The sequence below is a fragment of the Meleagris gallopavo genome, chromosome 1, assembly GCF_905368555.1.
Source record: "Meleagris gallopavo chromosome 1, MGAL_WU_HG_1.1, whole genome shotgun sequence".
Classification (NCBI taxonomy): domain Eukaryota; kingdom Metazoa; phylum Chordata; class Aves; order Galliformes; family Phasianidae; genus Meleagris; species Meleagris gallopavo.
In genome coordinates, this window is record NC_139404.1 from 64,493,519 (window position 1) to 64,513,890 (window position 20,372).

Here is a 20,372-nt window from a genome sequence, read left to right on the forward strand (position 1 = left end):
CTTGGATCCAGACTTCTTTCTCACCAAGGGCAAATCATCTGGCCATGCTTTGTGCCAGTTTCTGTCTATAAACTTATAGTAATGCTCCTCATCTTTGCAACATGTTTTTGTCATCAATAACTCTGATGCTCTTGCTGGATAAATAGCCTGATGGGAAACATGCTATTACTGAACTCATTTTTAAAAGTCAAAAAAGTTAAATAATTAGCTTTCATGTATTGCCTGTAGTTTGAGAAAAAAATAATGGACAAAGTTCAGAACCTTCTTGGTTCTTTTGTTGTTTTATTTTGTTTGGTATTAATCTAGTATCGCATGAGATTTGGACACTTGTATTCAGAATTTGTTTTGTACATATATATGTACAAATAATTTATAAATATATATATATATCTATATTTCACCACAAGCCGTATGAGCTTTCAGTAAAGCTGAAGTGCTGCTGGACAAAAAATATGCCTTGAGGAGTGGGGTCTTGGCAGCAAAATATATGTACATTAAATTATTACTGTGTAGTTAGACAAGATAGACTGTAAACCTGCATTGCTTCAGCAAACCAATCTCTGCAAGAAATAATAGATTCTATTCTTCAGGATAAGGTAGAATTTTTTACTTCTAGATAGCAAAATATAATTTAAGTGAAAAGTAATGAAGAAAGCCTTAGCACTGGAAGATATGTTTTTATATTTCTGTAAAGTAGAAAACTTTACACAGAAACATATTTCCATAAAGGAAATAGTCAAGAGACTGAATGCTGCTGAAGTGAAGAGACTTCCTAGATTGTTGTTGTCCTGTGAAGTCCACTTTCTACGTCTTTTTTTAATTTCATTTCTGAGTGAAATTGCTATCACAATGAGATATATGCATCTTGGCTTTTAAATATTTAACCAGTTTTGGAGAGTTGTGCAATGTTGAGTTTCAAACTGGAGTTTCTTCCTTTTTTTTTTTTTTTCTTCCGAGTTTGGAGTAAGTCTAATATTGACAAAATTGTCAGATACAAACCCAAAAGATAGTAATCTTTGCTAGTACTAAGACTGGCTCTGGAAAACAGGGAAGTGCAACTTGATAGTATTGATAAGGCTTATATGTATTAAAACAAACAAATGAAAAAGCATATTAGATATTCGTTGTCAGGTGATGTGGTTTAGTATGGAACCAAAGACTCTTAAGCATGAAAAATCCAGATTTTAAAACAGATTTTAGCTATCACAGCAGGTCAGCTGTCTGCTTCTAATTCTGCAAAAATCTTATGATGAAAACTCGGGATATTCTTTACAAAATTAACAAAAACCAAATCTGAACATCCTTCATTCATTACACCCACATCATTCTTATTTCTGTAATCACGATGTTTCTTTTGCTGAGCTGTTTCCCATATTGCTTTCACAGGCAGTACTATACAATGACCGCTCCGTCCTGGAGAACCATCATGCTGCTGCTGCTTGGAACCTTTTCATGTCGAGGCCAGAATACAACTTCTTGGTCAACCTCGACCACGTGGAGTTCAAGCATTTCCGCTTCCTTGTCATCGAAGCAATTTTGGCTACTGACCTGAAGAAACACTTTGATTTTGTTGCCAAATTCAATGCCAAGGTAACAAGATCCATTTGGATTTCTGGTGGGTGGTCAGAAAAGTTTCTGGGGCTTGTTAGCATCACAGTGAAATGACTCAAAATCTTGATGTGTTGCTTTTTCTTCTGAATTTTCTTTCAGCTACTATAAAGCATTCTGATGAATATTAATCTCTTGTCATTTTTAAATTATTTCAATTTAGTGCCATAGCTTCCTTCTTATGGTTGGTTGCTTGGTGTTTTTTTTGTTTGTTTGTTTTTGTTTTGTTTTGTTTTGTTTGTTTGTTTTTCCCAGAAGTTGGTTTAAGGTAGGCTCTGTTGATAACATACAGAAGGACATTATGAAAGGCTAATTTAATCTGTTGAGGATATTATGCAAAATGGGACAATTTCATGAAAATCCCACTTACATCCCACTTTTCAGCATTGTTTGCTTGTTTGCTAACATTTTAGATGTAATAGCACTCAGGGAGAATAATCAGAAGTATTACCGAGTTTCCATAGTATCTGAATACTTAATGTGACTTTTTATCTGTTTAATCATACTGTTCTGTTAGGAAAACACAGAAATCATAATGATTTTGAAATTCCAATTTGAATGCAGTGAAAGGATGATCCTTCTCTCTTACTTTATTCCAAACAGGTATACCCCTGAGAAAGAGATCACTAGAGATCCTTCCTTTTCACTCTGTTCAGGGAATATAAAATCACAACTCTGGGAATATATCTTAAAAATTACTGTATAGTTTCAATCCAGTTTCAGTTTACTGGAAATAGTAACTTGTCAGGTTACTTTAATAAACTCCATTGCTCATGTAAACTGTAAGTACATTACCTAAATAATATCTGCTTGGGAACTGGTATTGCCTTCTCATTCCTTGAATAAAACCAAGCACAGTGTGTTTCCTGTCCCCGATTAGGACCTCCTAGCTGATTTAGTGACATACCTATAATGTTTTCTTGCGGTCTTGCATAGGCTGGACCTGTACCCTGAAAGTTAGAAGCCTGCAAATGTGTGACTGGTTTTGTTTTTCATTATCCTATAACATTTCTCTTTGTTAGGCTCCAAGAAGGTGTAAAAAAGGCCTTAAATTATGGTTCAGGGTAGAGAGAGAACTTATTTGGAGATCCATAAACATCTTAACTCCCTCTGCACTTCTGTTCCTCATGTTCCAGATGCCTCTGGTGATATTAGAGGGGATTCTCTTTGTCTTTTAAACCCCTTGACCATTTTCACCTGACTAATTTTTTCTTTAGTAGTGAGCTTTCCAGCAGATTCTCATCTGTCAGGGCTACAGTGACAGTAAAGCACAGAGAATTTAGGCTGTCTGGATATATCCTTTGGTTTTGACAGGACAAAATAATTCATTTCTGTGAAGGTAAGCAAAGAATGAAAACAAAACAAACAAAAACCAACAACGACAAAGAAAATACAACAAATAAGCTAAACCTTCACAGAGGTATAAACTGTCTTAACTGTAGAAGAGGACAAGCTTGACTAGCAGTAAATGCAGAGTAATAAGCATTAATTATGACTGCTGAAAACTATATTTATGTTAAATCTATCAGGACAACAGTAGACGGATCACTGTGTAACTAAGCATGGTTTTACCTGAGACACTGAAGGTAAATAAGAGAACAGTTTGATGTATCACGTCGTGCTAACTCATTATAGATTTGTAAGGACAGATATTTACCTTCTTCTTTGTCCTGATTGCTTGAATAACCAAATGGCCATGCTTGGAATAAAAAGTGGAAGAGAAGGTTAAAATACTAACCAGTGTTTGTGGCTGACCCTAGCTTTCCCTGAGTAATCACTGCCTTAAAAGAGATTATTTGGGTTTGTTAGAAAAGGCTTTTTTGGACCAGAGTGTTCTCACACAGCAGACCTCACACGTTTCTTTGCGAGGAGGTGTTGCAACTCTGATAAACTGAGCTCTAAATGATTGTGTTATTGAATGAGTAGCTGAACTGCAGTTCATTGTACTGGGACTACAGCCAGAGAGACTATAGAAGTCAGTGTAAACTTATGTAATGTAAGCATCCTCCTCCCATAAAAGCTTGCAATCTGGAAAATAGCAACAAGAAATAATGAAGGAAGTTCGCTGTGTGTCACTTTCGTGATATTAATGTATTGGGGAGGTTACTCATAACGCTAGTTATGTTAGATCATCTGTATTAATGGCAAAACTCTCACCATTGAGAACCCATTGCTGTATGGGACAGGGGATCTGGTGACTGGAAACATTTAAGTTTCATTTAGTCATAGCACAACTTTCTATCCATTTTCAACTATTGCAAGCTTGAAAATTAAAGCTATGTTACAAGGAGGATTTGAGTTTAAAAAATTGATAATAAAATAAATTCCTCCCCACTAGGAGATAAACTAGATGAAAAAGCTGAGGTGGAAAAATGTGACTAACAGTAGCAAAAGGTGATATCACTGACTGTTCAGAGATGGAAAAGGCTGAAGTCTTCACTTTTTTTTTTTTTTTGCCTCAGTCTTTTTGGGTAAAATGTGGCTTGAGGAATCCCATATCCCTGAGATGTGCTGGAAAGTCTGGGGCAATGAAGGCTTGTCCTCAGTGAATGGGATCAGGTTAAACAAACTGACACACACAAGTCCATGAGAGTTGATAGGATGCAGCCATGTGTATAACTGCTTGGTGGAGAGACTGAAGTAGATGGAGCCAGACTCTGCTTATTGTTATCTTGTGATGGGACAACAGCCCAAAGTGAAATGCAGGAAATCCCATTTAAGAACAGGAATGGATTTGCTTCCTGTGAGAGGGATCATATACTGGTAAAAAGTGATCAGAGAGATTGCTGGAGATACTCAAAACCCAACTAGACACAGTCCTGAGCAGCCTGCTCTGACTGGCCCAGATGTGAGCAAAAGGAGTGGACAAGATGAATTCAAGAGGTGCTTTCCAACCTCAACCTTTCTGAGACTCTTCGGCTTTAGAGAAGTTGATAGCACATAGCACATTTTATTGCAGGGAGGTATAGGAAAAAGTAAAAAGGATAAAAAAGTGAATCCATTCCAAAAAAAAACCTAGATCAAATAGGGAAGTGGGTCTGTTACATCCATCTTCATGCTGTAAGAAAATCACTATGGCATTTGATGGTAATTTATCTTTGTACACTAATTAGGTAGTAACTTTTTGGAAAATGTTAGGGAAAGGTTGTATTTGTCTATTTTCCTAGTAATGCTTTCAAATTGAGACATTATTTGCTAAATATTAGTTGGTCATAATATTCATTGAATATTCATATTCAATAATATTCATAATATACAACAACATTCATTGTTTTTCACTTATTTTTCTTTTCAGAGATTTTTCTTTTCAGAGATTCATCTGCAGATCATTGTACAGATAATTGTAAATTCCAGCCTCAGCTTAGCTTATCTGCTTGCACTCATGGTTTTGTTAAGCAGCTGAACAGCAAGATATCCCAAGGCAGAATTTTATCTGTGAATGCATTCTTACCCAGGATTACTGTCATACTTTTCCTTTCTCTATCTGCTAGGTGAACGATGATGTTGGGATTGACTGGACTAACGAGAATGACCGCTTACTGGTTTGCCAAATGTGTATCAAACTGGCTGACATAAATGGGCCTGCAAAATGTAAAGACTTGCATCTACAGTGGACAGAGGGCATTGTCAATGAGTTTTATGAACAGGTAAATAAAAGCACGTCCAAGATAGTATCTTCTGGTTGCATGTTGTGTGCTAAACAGTCCTGCAGTATGCTAGTGTTGGTGCTGAGTGAAATTGCAGAGAACAAGTCTGATGGAGTTGCCTAGAGTTCAACTGGCCAACCCTTTTGCTGGACTAGTGACCTTCAGTGCCATTTGGCACTGAAGCTTCTGATGTGTCCGCAAAGTATAACATTTTGGTGAAGATTGTTATAAAAACCAATAAAACAAAAACAACACATGGAAGTGAGATATCTTTTCTCTGTGCTTCAAAATTGAACTTTCATTTGTTGACCTTTCAAGATACCAACATGTTTTTGACCAGGTAATATTGTCTGTCTTTGGCTTTTGGAATATTGAGGTAAACTCAGGCAATACATATCTTCGTGGAAATGAAACTGTCCAGATTCTAATCTATGCTCTCAAATGTAGATACCTGTGTTGCATTAATGCATTAATTTGCATAACAAGATTGGTTAAGGGGATTTTTTTTAACTGAGGTGACATTTAATCTTGACATTTCTGCTCAGCTGAACACTTGCTGATATTACCAGAGGTTTTTATGTTATAGGGGTAACTTGCAGACTTTGTAGTGCAAGAAAGTTCAGTTTTCTGTCATAGGAGGACGGAGATAAAAGTCGTCCTATACCTCCCCTCCTCTGTGCCCTCTCTTCCCAAGAAAAGCTAGCAAAAAGCTTTCTGGGAAAGATTTACTGCTTCTGAGTAATGCCTACTTTGATAGAGATCATTCTAGTATTCCCAGGAAACACTTAATTATGACCAAAAGCCAAAAGGAATTCTTTGTTTAAAGATATGTGTAATAAGGACAAAATCCACAAGAAAACTAGGTCAATGAGGTGGCTGGGGCTTGTAGCTCCAGGTAGGTTGTTCAGTTTTGTCCCCTGCAAACAGATGACTGACTACTAGGAGAATGAGCTAACAATCAAAATCAGAAAACATTCCAGAAAATAATGTGAAGAAAGAAAGTAAACATTGGTTTTCCAGCTTTCACACTCAGTGTAAAGTGCAGGTCAGTAGTAGTGGACATCATTTTGAATAGTTATCAACTAACATTCTTGTTAAATTCAAGCTATTGGTAGTGAGTCCTCTTGCAAGAGTAGAGCTGTAATTCAATTAAGCATTTGACGTAATGGTACAGTCATAATGTCATGCTGGCATGTTATGGAAGTGGCATTCCAGTAGGACTATTTTTCTTTCATCATTTTTAGTTGGCTTGGTGTGCAGTGCTCCTTTTTGTGTCACATTTTTTTTTTCCCATTCACTTCAGAGAAATTACTGCTATTTTTCATCTCCAGGGTGATGAAGAGGCTAGCCTGGGCCTGCCTATCAGCCCTTTCATGGATCGCTCTGCTCCTCAGCTGGCACACCTCCAGGAATCCTTCATCACTCACATTGTGGGACCACTATGTAACTCCTATGACTCTGCAGGGTTGATGCCAGGAAAATGGATAGAAGATAGTGATGAATCAGGAGACACCGATGAGCATGAAGAGGAAGAAACAGCAGAAATGGAAACTTGTGAAAATGCTGAATCCAGTAAGTTGCTCACACTTTTATTTTCTTTTTTTCCAACAGAAGTTCCATACAGTGATCAAAAACTAAACAGTCAAATTGTAGAATCACAGATCAGGTTCAAGGTGAACCTCTCCAAAGTTAGAGAGATTCAGTGCTGTCCTTGGTGAAATCATCAAAAAGCTAATTGGAGATGAGATATAGGGGAGGGAGTGTTGTCACATTAGCACTCCCTCCCCTATATCTCATCTCATGTCTAGAAAACATCAGCCTTCATTGCCCTAGTGAAACACTGATACGCAGCCTTTTCTCTAACAACCTCACCTTTTCTCTTCTTCCCTACACCCTTCCCTGGCTTACTGAATCTCATCTCCTTTTTCTGTTGGGAAAGCTGAGAAGTGAAAAAAAATTGGTAATTGCTATAAGCCATATTAGGACCAAAAATTAAAATATCCGTCTCCTGATGTGACCTTTATTCTCTAGTAAGATTCAGATGTTGTTCTTGTTAACACACACACACACAAACACACGTACACACAAACACACATACACGCATACGTTTTAAATTTAGCAGGATAGTGTGCACAAAACTGAACAGCAAGCATTAAATAAGCACGCACTGGTTTATTTTAACACCTTGTGATCTATCAGATCTTCAAGATCATCTCTGTAATAGAAGGTAGAACTACGCATTTCTATGGCAGATTCAGGCTTATGGAATTGATTATCGGGGGAAAGCTGTGAGATTGATAACCGGCAGAGACCCCAAAGCACTGGAACTAATGTTGCCATATTAAAAAGGAAGATTAAGGATGTTCTCCTCACTTATCCATTCTAAGCTCTTGCCTTACTTTTAAATCCTCAGTCACCATTTGCCTCATTGCTATATTCTCTTTTGTATCTCTACAAGTTAAACAATGCTGCTTTTAAGTTAAAAGCACAGAACAATAACACTTGTCACTTTGAAAATAGACCATTTTTTAGTCATCTTCTGTTTTCTTTTCCATGTTCTACCCTGTGATAATATTTATTATTCATGCTGTTGCTTTTAGGCTGTGTATCTTTTTCAAAACCCTAAAAATAAATATATCAAAAGGTTTGAAATATCCAAACAAATTCTTCCTCCTTCCTTCTTACTGAATGTGAGTTGCTGATTTCAGTCATACATACATGTTAAAATCTGCTTTCCTCTCATTCCCTGCATTTTCTGTGACTGTATGGATGTTAATTACATATCTACAGGATCTTTTGTGTGGGTATAGTCATTGGAAATTTTTTCCCATGATCAACACAGTTTTGGATGTTATAATTTTTTCTCTGTGAAACAAAATAAAAGTTTGAGATGTAAGTTGCATAGATATTAAGCATTGTGTTGGTGGAGATCTTTTTCTTGATGGAGGTGTCATTTAGATAGATGGAAATATAGTTTTTGCAGAAAACGTAGGTCCTGATTCCCTGAAGAAGCTCAGTTAAATTTAGAGTTATAAAACTTAAGGTAGCTTAAAATGAGTTATTGCTTTTATCACTATGCATGGACATGTAGTTTTCCCAAATTTTTGTTGCAAGGATGCAAATTAAACAGACTCATTCCTTGGTTATTCAGGCAAATTTTAGCACCACACGCAAGTTCTCACCAGTCTCTGAGGTAGCGGCAAGATGCGGGGTCACCCGGGAAACGAAGGAGAGAATGTCCTGCTGTGGCATTGGCAGAGCAGGGGCTTCTTATTAGTGCTAAACCTGAAGGTTTCCTACAGGGAACCAAGGGCTTTCTAATGAAGGATTGAGTTGGATTTGGTCTGTGCTCAGTGAAAAGCTCTTTGTTTCCAGTTCAAAAGCTTCAAGGGCTAAACGTTTTGGACCCTGACACAGGCATACTTTAGGCAACCTGCAAATACTAATCCACGCAAATTTATTTGGTACAAAACATTCCTCTACGTCACTTTCTTTAAAAAAAGAAATCAGCAGTTGTCTTTGGAGAGGTTATTATTTCAGTTCTATGACTACCCTTGCCAATGTTAATGATCAAGAAAACTTTTCAAGCTTTGTAGTTTGAGTTAAGAATCTTCTCTTTCATTTTTGTGGTGCATTGTGTTGGATAAGCTATAGAAACATTGAAAAAAAAGACACTTCTCTTTTTGTGGTGAGGTACATTGTGTTGGGCAGGCTATGAAAACACTTCAGACAGCAGAACACTTGTGGTGCAGTTGTGTCAGGGTTCTTGAGAACTAACTATGGCAAGAGCATTCTGTAGATTAACAAGAGGTGATTGCTTCAAAACCAGTGATGAGTAAGCTCCCTACTAGTATTTAACTGTATGACCACTTCATCAGTGGTCAAACTCTGCCATTGGAGCACTGTTGTGCAAAAGCTTTAAGGTAATCTCTATTGCAGTGATGCTGCAGCAAATCTCTGTCTTGGAAAAGACAACACAGGAACGTGTTCCATCCATTCATTACCAATGTTCATTAATTTTCCTCCTGATCAGACCAAAGCTAAAATGTGAGAAAACAAAATCAAGAATATTTTTCCAGAGCGATAAGCAGAGATCCATCTGGGGATGAGAGATTAATGTGGGTGTATAGAGTAAGTTGCCCAGTGTCTTGAAGCACTTGATTCCAAGAAAGTGAGTGGAAACAGCTCAAAGACCTTTGTTGTGCACAAAAATTCAGGCACTAGATGTCTCTGTGAGCTGAATGGTCAGGGATGGCATGCAGACTATGGCAGGAGAAGGCTGGGGTTCAATCAGTGTGGGAAATCAGCATTCTTTCCCAGAGGTCTGGGGAGACATGGCTGTCTGAGTTTTTAGGAGTGTTTAAGTTGACAGTTTTAAAAATCTATTGGTCCCTGTTTGTCATCATGCACCCTTATCCACTTCCTACACTTTCAATCCATTCTTCTCCCTTCACAGAAATCAGTACACTAATATCACATGGTATTTTACAGGAAAGAAGAAGTTCAAGAGGAGGAAAATCTACTGTCAGATCACTCAGCACCTGCTTCAGAACCATAAAATGTGGAAGAAAGTAATTGAGGATGAGGAGAGGTTAGCTGGGACAGAGAAGCAAGGCGCGGAGCAATCCACACTGCACCCATCTTCAGAACAAATTCAGGCCATCAGGGAAGAGGAGGAGGAGAAGGGGAAGCCCAAGAGAGATGAAGAAGAGAACACAACTGTAGAACCGAATCAATGACAATATTTACAGCAGTATTTTAAGACAGATTGACTTGTGCACGGACTCTTTCTCAAGCCAGCACAGCATTTAGACACCACACTGTAGAAGTATGGGATTATGCGCCTACAGCTGTTTAATTTGTTTCTCTTTCCTTTTTATGATGAGGTACATTGTTTAAACTCCTGTGCTCAAGGAAGCTTTCACACTGCTACACCGGCTTTTACAGACTTTCTTTAAAGAGATTTGGGGTGGGGGTGGGGGTGGGGAGTGGATTTATATAAATATATATATATATATATATATAGCCAGGGTTTTTGGCTGTGCACTTCAGCAAAATGCATTTAATGATATATTATGGTCACTGTGATATTTACAGAAGGAAGTTATCTAAAGAAATGCTGTTTCTAAAGCACATTTGCAGTTAACAGCAAGGTACCAGTTAAGTAGCTTTTGCTCTTAATACTGAGGGATAAAAGTTCCAAAGCTTTACATGTATCCTGCCAACATATACGTGTATGAGGGGAGTGCTCATGTGTCTGGATGGATATAATGTCATATAGCAGAGTTTGAGACTAGCTGTAGCACATCCCAATACATGACAATGAACAGGAGGCCTAAATTTTAAGAATTTGTGCCCATGAGGAGCCCTTTGTGAGGAACATCTTCCTTCTCCTCCTCCTCCTCCAGCACCTCCCAAACTGCTGGCAAAAGGATGTGCCAGGGCACTTATTCCAGAAGGGTCACGAGGGATTGTGCAGCATGCTGCCTGTGAAAGGCCCCGACCCTCTGTCCACCTCTGAGTGTAAGAATGGCATATATGTTTGAGCAGGAAGCAGAAAAGAGCAAACGTGTGTGCATATGCAGAAACTAGAGGCAACACTGCCATCTTTCCACCCAGACCTTATGCCTCCACACATCAGTGGCCAAATATACCATATAAGAGTGAAGCTAAGCACCATCTCTTGAGAGCAAAGGAAGGGGAGTGTGGAGATCGTGCCCCTTCTCTGAATAAAATGTGAACGATGCATTAGGAGAAGGGTTGGAGAATGGTGCCAGTCCTGCGGATGTCTCAGCAACCACTCATAGGAGCTTCAGAGAGCTTGGATTTCAGTGCAAGGTGCTGGCTGGGAGCAGTTTGTTGCTGGTGTTCTGCCTAGAAGCAGCGTGTTTGATCCCACCAGTATACTTAATGGTTTTTTTCTTTTTACTTTTTTTTTTCAAGTGAGAGGATAAGATTGGTCCTGTAGAAGAGCAGATCTTTTTGTTTTGTTCTGTTTGTTTTTTCTCTGTTGTTTATGCTGTGAGCCAAATGTCTATTTAAAAGGTTGAATATTCACTTTCAATATTTTATTTCACGATATTGTATTTGTCAATGATTAGCTATCTAGATGTAAATATGGAAAAATTTTTATGGGTTCCTGTAGATAATGATATCTTTAAGAAAAGGAAAAAAAAAAAAAAAAAGAAAAAAAGGGAAAAGTTTTTTTTTTTTTTGTAAAGCTAATTTTTTAAAAATAAATACAAAGGCATTTTTATATAGTGTAGCCATTTTCAAACCCAACAAAAAAGTCTTAAGTAATATATACAGACCCTTCTGGGAAGCCACTGGTCTGCAGGATCATGGCTTTTACATATTAATGCTCTTTGGGACTGGCAACACCATCCAGTACCACAACATTTAGAGCGTTTGGGTTTTTATTTTTTCCCCACAAGAAGATCTATATATGTAGATATAGCTTTATATATATATACATATAAAGCTCAGTATCTCTCAAAAATGATTAGACTATGTGTTCTCTTTTATCCTAATCCTGTAGCCCCTTGCCAAGAAGAGGATTGTTTGTGGGAGTAAGAAGGCTTGTGAAAGGAAGAGTTTGTAGGAGAAGTCCTTTCTGTGTTAAATAGCTGACACTGCATCCATCACTTTTTGCCATTGTTATGCATTCACTGTACTTCATGGTCCTATTGATACCTTCCCCAGAACATTCTCTGCCAAAGCCAAAGTATGTTGTCACTTCAAAGAATCTCTCTGCTTTGCATTTCTGATAGAGTGAGATTTGCTGGAAGAGAGGAGTTTGGTTTCTCACCAGTAGAGATTGGTGAGAAAATTTTGTCCATGCATTTAGACAGAATGACTCTAGAGCGTGGCTCTGGATGCTCTTATCAGAAGAAAGATTTAGACAGTGGTTTTCAATGAAATCCTAAAAACAAAGGTTCAAACTGAACTATTATTTTAAATTGAAAGTATAGAATTCATTCAAAAGAAAGAGACATCGCGTGTATTCTCTGAGATTCCAGCAAATCTCTCCCAGCTTGCATCATTTCACAGTGCAGTTTTATTAACTCAGGTCTTTTACAGTGAAGGATTGCTGACAGGCCTAAAATCAGATGATCTTTGATTTTATCCCAACTGGAAGCAGTACCTGCAAGGAACCAGAAGTAGCTGGGACTGGTTAACTGGGTAAGAGGTAACATTTTTTTGCACTCCATATAGTTATTGGTAGAATCCAATTTCTGCAGTGTTCACTCCTTATCAATCTGCATTTCTGGCAGGAAACGATCAGGGGATTCCTAAGGTTGATTTACATATAACACAAAGAAATGCCAGAGAGATTTTGTCTCAAATGTGTGAATACAGTTTTTTACTTTGTTGTGGTTTTTTTTTTTGTTTTTTTTTTTTGTTTGTTTGTTTGTTTTTAGTAGCTAGTGAAGCAGATTTTTTGTCAGTGGTTGGAGTTCTTGGTTTTTTTTATATACTAGTTTCTAGTCCAAAGGAGGCAACACTTCTGAGCTGCAGTTGCAGCTATGTTTCTGAAGCTAGACCTTGATGGTTTCCCACTTCGTGCAGTCCTTTGGTAGTGCAAACCCCAAATAAACCACAACCTGTGCAGTATTTTTGGAAAAGAAAATTCCTTCAACAAAGCATTCAGACTTCAGGTAGGCTATTTTAAATGTTAATATGAGTTTCTGTAATGTATGTTATGCAAAGGGGTTGGTTAAATGCTAGAGAAAGCCCTGTCTAGTGTTTGCAGTTAAAAAATAACGTGAGCCATACATGAGAAATAAGTTGTGGGAATTTACTATGACAAAGGAATTCTCCAGTCTCCTTGGAGCATTTTAATTTTGCTTATTCTGTGAACAAAGTCCCTTACAGAAAGCTGGAGAATTGGCTATGCGTCACCAATGCCTGCAAACTCGTGCTGGCTCTCCAAGTAAATGCCTGTCATGTTGAGGGTGTGGGTGGTTCCCAGGCAGTTGTGATCAAAGAGTGCATTTTTCACCAATGCAGGTATAGTTAGTCATCAGTTTTTACCCTAATATCATGTATGAATGTCTCTACATCATCAAGTTATAATCCCAGATCACAGTAAAATTTACTCAGAACCTTTTGACTGGTGGTTTGGGGGCTTATACTCTTAATGTTCTACTGTCAGAAGTTCTTAACATTCTGACTGTCTGAATGAGGAAGGAAGATAAGTCTATAGTGTTTCAGATAGGTGCTTCTAAAAGTATAATCTGAGATCTAATCAAGTTCCATTCCCAAATCCTTTTTCATGCTTTCCCTTTTGGACTTTAAGATCATTTGTTTTCTTTAGAAAGTTCTCCTCAAGTCCTGTCTGGTGTTTTAGAAACAGCCTGGCCCTTCCATCTTTCCTTCTTTCCTTCTTTCCTTCCTTCCTTCCTTCCTTCCTTCCTTCCTTCCTTCCTTCCTTCCTTCCTTCCTTCCTTCCTTCCTTCCTTCCTTCCTTCCTTCCTTCCTTCCTTCCTTCCTTCCTTCCTTCCTTCTCTTCCTTCCTTCCTTCCTTCCTTCCTTCCTTCCTTCCTTCCTCCCTTCCTCCCTTCCTCCCTTCCTCCCTTCCATCCTCCCTTCCTCCCTTCCTCCCTTCCTTCCTTCCTTTCTTCCATCCATCCATCCATGCATCCTTCTGTTCCTGCCAAACTGAGCACTGGTTTTGGTACAGTCCATGAGGGTTGTCCAGCCCATGCCCCAGCTTGGGCACCTTCACATCCAGTACTGCATCCATGCTGAGCCATGAGCTGAGTAGGTGTGGGGTGGCTATCAATTTTCAAAATGAACCTGGTTTTAAATGAGCCACTTGGCTGTGACCCAGAGAAAGCATTGGGTGCTTGATCAGCCATCACCCCAGTGGGATGCACCCAATGGTCCACGTGTGGGAGAGGCAGTACAGGTGTGCTCTGGCTCGTGCTGAAGAGGAACCATCCAAGAGAAACAGTGCTCAGTAGGTTGGGATGGCAGCAATGAGTTTGTGGGTTTTCTTTCTCAGAAAGCAAAGGCTTTTGCCTGCTGGAAAATCTGTGATTCATAAAAGATATAATAGTTTCAATTGCTTTTTCAAGTAGTGTTATGGTTGAGATGTTCCTGTGTCACTGTTTGAAGCAGAAAAGGTTCAATATAAGCATGAGCAAGAGAGTCTCAAGCCATATGGGCAGATAAAATCAGCTGCCTGCATCTCCTATCTGCTGCAGCTGACAGGCAGTGCAAGGGTCAGACCTGGATATTGGTTGGAGGTTATGGGTGTTCTTCAGCTCAGCAGTGCTGTAATTAGCCTCGAGTTGTGGCAAACAGGGAGAGAGGCAGAGTGGCTGTTTTTGGAAAGAGAAAAGAAAAATATAATACAGTATGAAACAAACTTTGTGTAACATGCTAACTTTTCTTTCAAAATCAAATGCACCCCCACTGGAGTGAAGTAAGCCTAGGTTTTCTGGGGTTTTAATCAGTTTGATGTTGCAGTGTTAGTCAAAATGGTGGCAGCATTAAAGGGAACTGTTTCCAGCAATTAGGGGCATGAATATTTTTTTTTATTATTTTTTTTTTAAAGTAGCTCAACAAATAAACCATCCTTTGACATCTGAATGGCTTTTATTTATTTTAGTATTTTCTAATGTTAGTGGAGTTAAAGCCTGGAAATTTGAAAGGAAGGAGGAAATGCATCTTTGATGCGTTCTCAGTTTCCAGGCTTCCTGAGGAAACTGCACGTTTAAGTGTTACTGAGTATATGGGGGAATAATTGAAATCGAGGTGACAGCTATCTTAAGCAGTCATTGGAAGAGTTAGCAAAAATACTCATTATTGAAGGCAAACCTTGAATTAGAGCAAAACAGCACCAGTGCATTTGAGAACAAATGAATATGATAAATCTTTCTTCGAATTTCATCACTTTCATTCAGCAAAACAACATTCCTCTGGAGGTAAATCAAAGCAGGGCTTTAGCCCATGCTGTGGTGGTTATTGAATCGCAGCATCAGAGGCAGCAGTGTGAGAGTTACCCTCCATTTACTTCCCAATTATGATTTATTCAGAGGCTTTTAGTGTGATTTGCCTGCCAGGCAGGTGATTTTTGATGAAAAACACATCACGCCTCCTCAGCAGGATGCACATGTCACCCCTATGCAGCCCTGCCTGAAGCCTTGGAGCTATGGGAGCCCCTTGGAGCCAGCAGGCAGCAGTGCTGGCACATCTCTGGAGAACCCTTTCCCACAGTGACAACAGAGCAAAAGCTTGAGCCAGTTCACAGTACTTCTTTGATAAATCTGAAGCAACAGTAAGCACAGTGCAGCTTGAAGGCCTGCCAGCAGCACGTGAGATGTGTGCAGCAAGTCCTGAGTGCGTGCACATGTGAAAGGATCCTTTCATCAAGGTGATGGGGTTGGGTGTAAGCAGTGGGCTGTGTTGACGGGCTGTTGAGCTGAAGTATGAAGTAAGCCAAGGAGGGTTTTAGTTTTTCTGTGTTCTGTCATCTAAAAAAAAACTTTTCTTGGTGCTAGGGGAGGAAAACAATTATAGCATTTATTTCAATTGAGATTTTCAGGTGGCTAGAGTATGCAAGTCCAGTATGTCAACTGGACAAGAGGTGAGACCTGTGCTAGTTATGGTGGTGTGTGAGATCTGGGCGCTGAGGAGCACACTGAAATTTGCAGGCATGGGAAGTGCTGTTCCCAGCAGTGAACTGGATGGGAAAGTGCAAGCACTTTGCTTTCCAGCTGTGTGGAAGCACAGAGCAGAGAAAAAAGACTTTGTCACAGCCATGAGCTGTGTATCCTTTATGACTGAAATCTCCTGTGCTAGTTGAAGAGTTACAGAAATCAGCTCAAACAAGCAAGGGGCAGCACGAGTCATGCCAGCAAGGCAGGTGTGAGGCTGCCATCACATCCTCTCTCTCTTGGGGGATGAGCGGCACGGTATGAGGCGCGGGGAGAAGCAAATGTTGGGTGTCAGCTGGCTGTTGTCAGAGCAGCTAGAGAAATGCCTGCAGTGATGCAATCCCATCCCTTGCCCACCTGGCTATGGCTGGCTCAGCACCGTGGGCTTAGAAGCTTTGCTTTCCAACTGTCTTTCTTCACCACAGCAAATACTTAGAAAGAGACCATGCTCATTGCTTTAAAATATTTATTTAAAAGAGATTTGGTTTTTTTTTTTTTTTTTTCCATTGATCCCAATAATTTTGCCCCCATGTTTTATACAAAGAAAAATAGTTCTGTGACGTGAACAGAGAGAAAACAGTTAGGGATCACCATGCCTGTCCATACTTCTCCAGATAGAAGCCTGTCGTCTGCTCAAGCTGCCTTTCCTTTCTGAAGTTCCCTCTTGTTTCTGACGTGCAATGAAAAGCTGTATTTGAACGCAAAGTTTTCATTTTAGGTGTTTATAAACCCGAATACAGTACTGCAGATGGCATTTAAAAGATCAAAGGCGGCATTTAGAGCTGCTCTGTGGCATTGATGGTGTTTTTAATATTTCAGCCATGTTAGCGTACGTTTGGTCGTTACTTTTCTGAAGTTAAGTGCTCTTTTCTTGAGTAATCGATGTAAGATGTCTGCATGACAGAAAGTAATTTAAGTTCACTTTTTTAAAAGATGTGATTCATGCTGTAGGCTACATTTGTTCAGCAGATAACATTTTCATGGAGGGGTAGCAGCTTATTTTTTGTTAATGCTTTCAATAGAACATAGAGGGCGTTTTCCAGCAGAATCACATTCTGAGACCTTTGCCTCAGCAACTCCAGCAAGAGTGGGACCTTTCAAAAATAACAGCTTTCCAACACAATTTTGCCATCTGGGTAAAAAAGTGCAAGTATGTACATCAAATACAAGCTATACTTCCAAAAAAAAAAAAAAGAAAGAAAAGAAAAAAAAAGAAAGAAAGAAAAGAAATCAAAGTAATTAAGAAAACAGTTCAGCAAGGTCAAGACACTTTGAATGAAAATGCGAAGTGTGTGGATGTGTATGAAGTACTCAATGGCCCACTAAACACTGGGGCCGGTCATTCAAGTCTTGTATTTCTGAATTCCTCAGAGGCCTATCAAGGCCTTTGAATTGAGAAAGCCCCAAGGGATTCGGCCCTCTCCTGTCCCAACCCACAGGCTTTGGCTCCTGCACTGCTGCTCTGGGTGCCGAGGCTCAGGCGGGCTATGTGATGCTCGCTCAGATCCAGCATAGTTCCAAATGAATCCTTCCCAGAATCGCTCGCTTCGGAAGGTGAGAGAAAGAGGGGGGAAATATATCTATTTACGTATACAGCTTTGATATACGGCTGTATTTGAGAAGGCTTTGGGTATCTTTGTAATTCCTTTGCAGCAATATTTTGAAAAAGAACTGCCGACCAAAGTGGCGATGCAGAGAAGTGCCATCTTGTTCAGGATTTGTACACGCCAGTTTTTAACACAGTGTTCCTTTCACTAAGTACTGCATACGTTAATTTATATTTATATCTTGTCAATATTGTTGTAACCGAGCTTCTCCTTTTTAAACACTTCAGGAACAAGGCCTTGTATTTTTAGGTGATTTTCATAAATGGAATAATTCTTTTCCTTTCACTAGTATCTTGCACTCAATACATGTAGCAATACTTAATATATTCTCTTCACAAGTATTTGTTAAGTGATTTAGTTAATGGCTGATCAATGTTTTGTACAAAATAGATTCTGTACAGGAAAAAAAATCTTTTAGATAAACATTATTTATTTTTACTGTTTTGTAAGTTAGACACTATAATGAAGCTCCTTTTTGCCAGAATTACTGGAAGTGCCTCTTGGTAAAATGTATTATACAGTAAATATGTATTCAAAATTATTAGAAATACTTGTCACAAAATGAACAATGTGGATGTTGCAATGTGAAGACAAACGTACAACATAAATATAATTCTGTGGTATCCTGTTTGCTGTGTTTCTTTCTCCTTTATCGAACAAACTCGTTCTCAGTGCTCAGCTTTTTGCTGACAGGCCCGGCAGGGGTGACCCATCACCTCTCCAGACTCTCACCCACTCAGGTTGTGGGAGGACTTGAGCATAGTTTGAAACAGGCCCCACCAGCTGGCCAGCACCTGCTTGGAAATGCAGCCACTGTGTGACCTGCCAATGTGGAAGAGGTATTTTGCCCTTTCTCCATCTCATTTATTTTCTCCAGTTTGGGTACAGCAGGGCTATGCAAGTACAAATGTATCATACAGTCCTTCTTCTGAAGTGTTTGTCTGTATGATAAAGCAGATATACATTTAACCACCATTTAATCTGCCAGCTTTCTTTCATGTGCGTTTGTGCCCCGTGCTCACGTTTATTGGTACCTGATTATCTGTAGCTTCACCCACAGAATTCTGTGCTATATTTCACTAATATTACATGTTAACTGCTGTGTGACTCAACTAATCCGTGGAAGGCCTCATTATTAACATCCTTCTTTGATGAAGACCAGTATTTCATTATCTGTCATCTGTCTGCTTTTAAGTCCAATATGGATAACATGTCATTATTCAGTGAAAGATTTTGGTAGTCCATGGCACATACTACTATTGATATCTAGCCTGGTTTCTTGGATCACTGTTTATACTTTTCAAAATAACCCATCTTACAGCTATCTAAAACTTTTCCTTTTTTTTTGTCTTAAGTTTTATTACCTACTTTCATCAAAGACCTGCAGAGCTTTTTAGCCAAGTTGTTTGAAATGGCTGCATACAGATTTTCTGGATCAGCTATGTAGTCAAAACCTCTTTTCCTATAACTTAAAAATTCCAATTTTCAAAATATGGAAAAACCATCAGCCACAAACCTGGCTGCCAGTTTTTAAGTCCCACCAGCTTATTTGTCCTCTGGCTTAAATTTGGAATAGCAAAATGTAAGGAAATGTGCACCAGGCAATGATTAGGAAAGTATTAGTTGAGAATGGTCCTGATATGAAAGAAAAATACAGTTATCTCTATTTTAACTGAAATGCTCATGAGGCTGCAGCTGGTCTGTGTCAGGCATTTAATAACTTCATGGTATGGAATTATTTAATGGAATTATATTAATCCAGAGATTCACAGCTGCCGACCAAAAAGCACACTGCTGGACTGACAGAGAAAAGCTCTTTTCATTCAGTGCTTCTCATCACAAAGGCAGGCCTACCAAGGTAAGAATGCACTTGTCTTTAGAAATCACAGAACTCTCTCTGGAGCTCTTCAAACAGCAAGAGGTTCCCATGGGAAGGGATGAGCAACAAAACACAAAGCAGAAGCAGTCAAATCTGCTAATGAGACCACACATGAGCATGGTTCTCCCCCTGCTCTGATAAAACATAAAGGAGACTGTGACGCACAGTCAGTAGAAGTTCAATTAAATGCTGTGTTTTCCAGGTGTTCAAATTACTCTCAATTGCTCAAGCAAATCCACTTTTCTAAAACCCACTTAAAGTGTTTCACTAAAAATAGAAAGCTCAGGGAACTGTTGGCTCTCTGCTTAACAGTGCTTGCTTTATTTTTTCCCTCCCATCAATTCTCTCACCGAAATCCTGTGGCAATAGGCATTATCCTTCGTGCCACCCTGGGCTCTCTGGATTTCATCTGACTCTTCGTAAAGAAGTACAGGGCAGCAAACTTCTGGGTGCTGCCCTGGCGATGGAGTGAGTAGCTCTGGGACAGCCACCTCACACCATCTCAAGGAAGATTTTAAACAATCTGCACTGGGATCTCAAAAAGCAGCACGTTCAGGAAAAAAACATTAAAGTCAGCTGCTTTGTTGGTCAACTTCACAGTCAGAAGCTGATCCCAAAATTGCCTTTGTTCATGAGCCACAAGAGAAAACATGCGAGTTTAAAGTTGTACCTAAGGCTTTGATGATTTGTGTTGCACTCAGGCCAGCCTGCTGGTTGTCATCACCAAATAACATGGGACAGACACAGCTGTAGTTATTTGAAAGTCTGACGCGGATAAAAGGTTGCTGCAACATCTGCTTATCCGCAGCCAGAAAGAACAAAGTCCTGTTTGATCTGCATGATGACTTCACTTACAATGATTTTTGTTGTCGTTGCTGGTAAATTACTTCCCTTCACAAGCTCTTGCACATGGTAGTTGTTTATTATTGTGCTTGCCAAAGGCACTGAATTCAACAAACTCAACACC

The 20,372-nt window shown here is 39.2% G+C and overlaps 1 protein-coding gene across 1 annotated transcript in view; it reads left to right on the forward strand.

Moving 5' to 3' along the window:
• PDE3A (phosphodiesterase 3A) overlaps window positions 1–18,149 on the forward strand; it is a 246,164-nt gene extending 228,015 nt beyond the window's left edge. The window contains exons 13-16 of the mRNA XM_085231279.1: window positions 1,387–1,590; window positions 5,100–5,255; window positions 6,587–6,827; window positions 9,747–18,149. Coding sequence (XP_085087405.1) covers window positions 1,387–1,590; window positions 5,100–5,255; window positions 6,587–6,827; window positions 9,747–9,994 — 849 coding nt within the window. The 3' untranslated portion in view covers window positions 9,995–18,149. The remainder of the gene's footprint in view (window positions 1–1,386; window positions 1,591–5,099; window positions 5,256–6,586; window positions 6,828–9,746) is intronic.
• The last annotated feature ends 2,223 nt before the right edge of the window (window positions 18,150–20,372 follow it).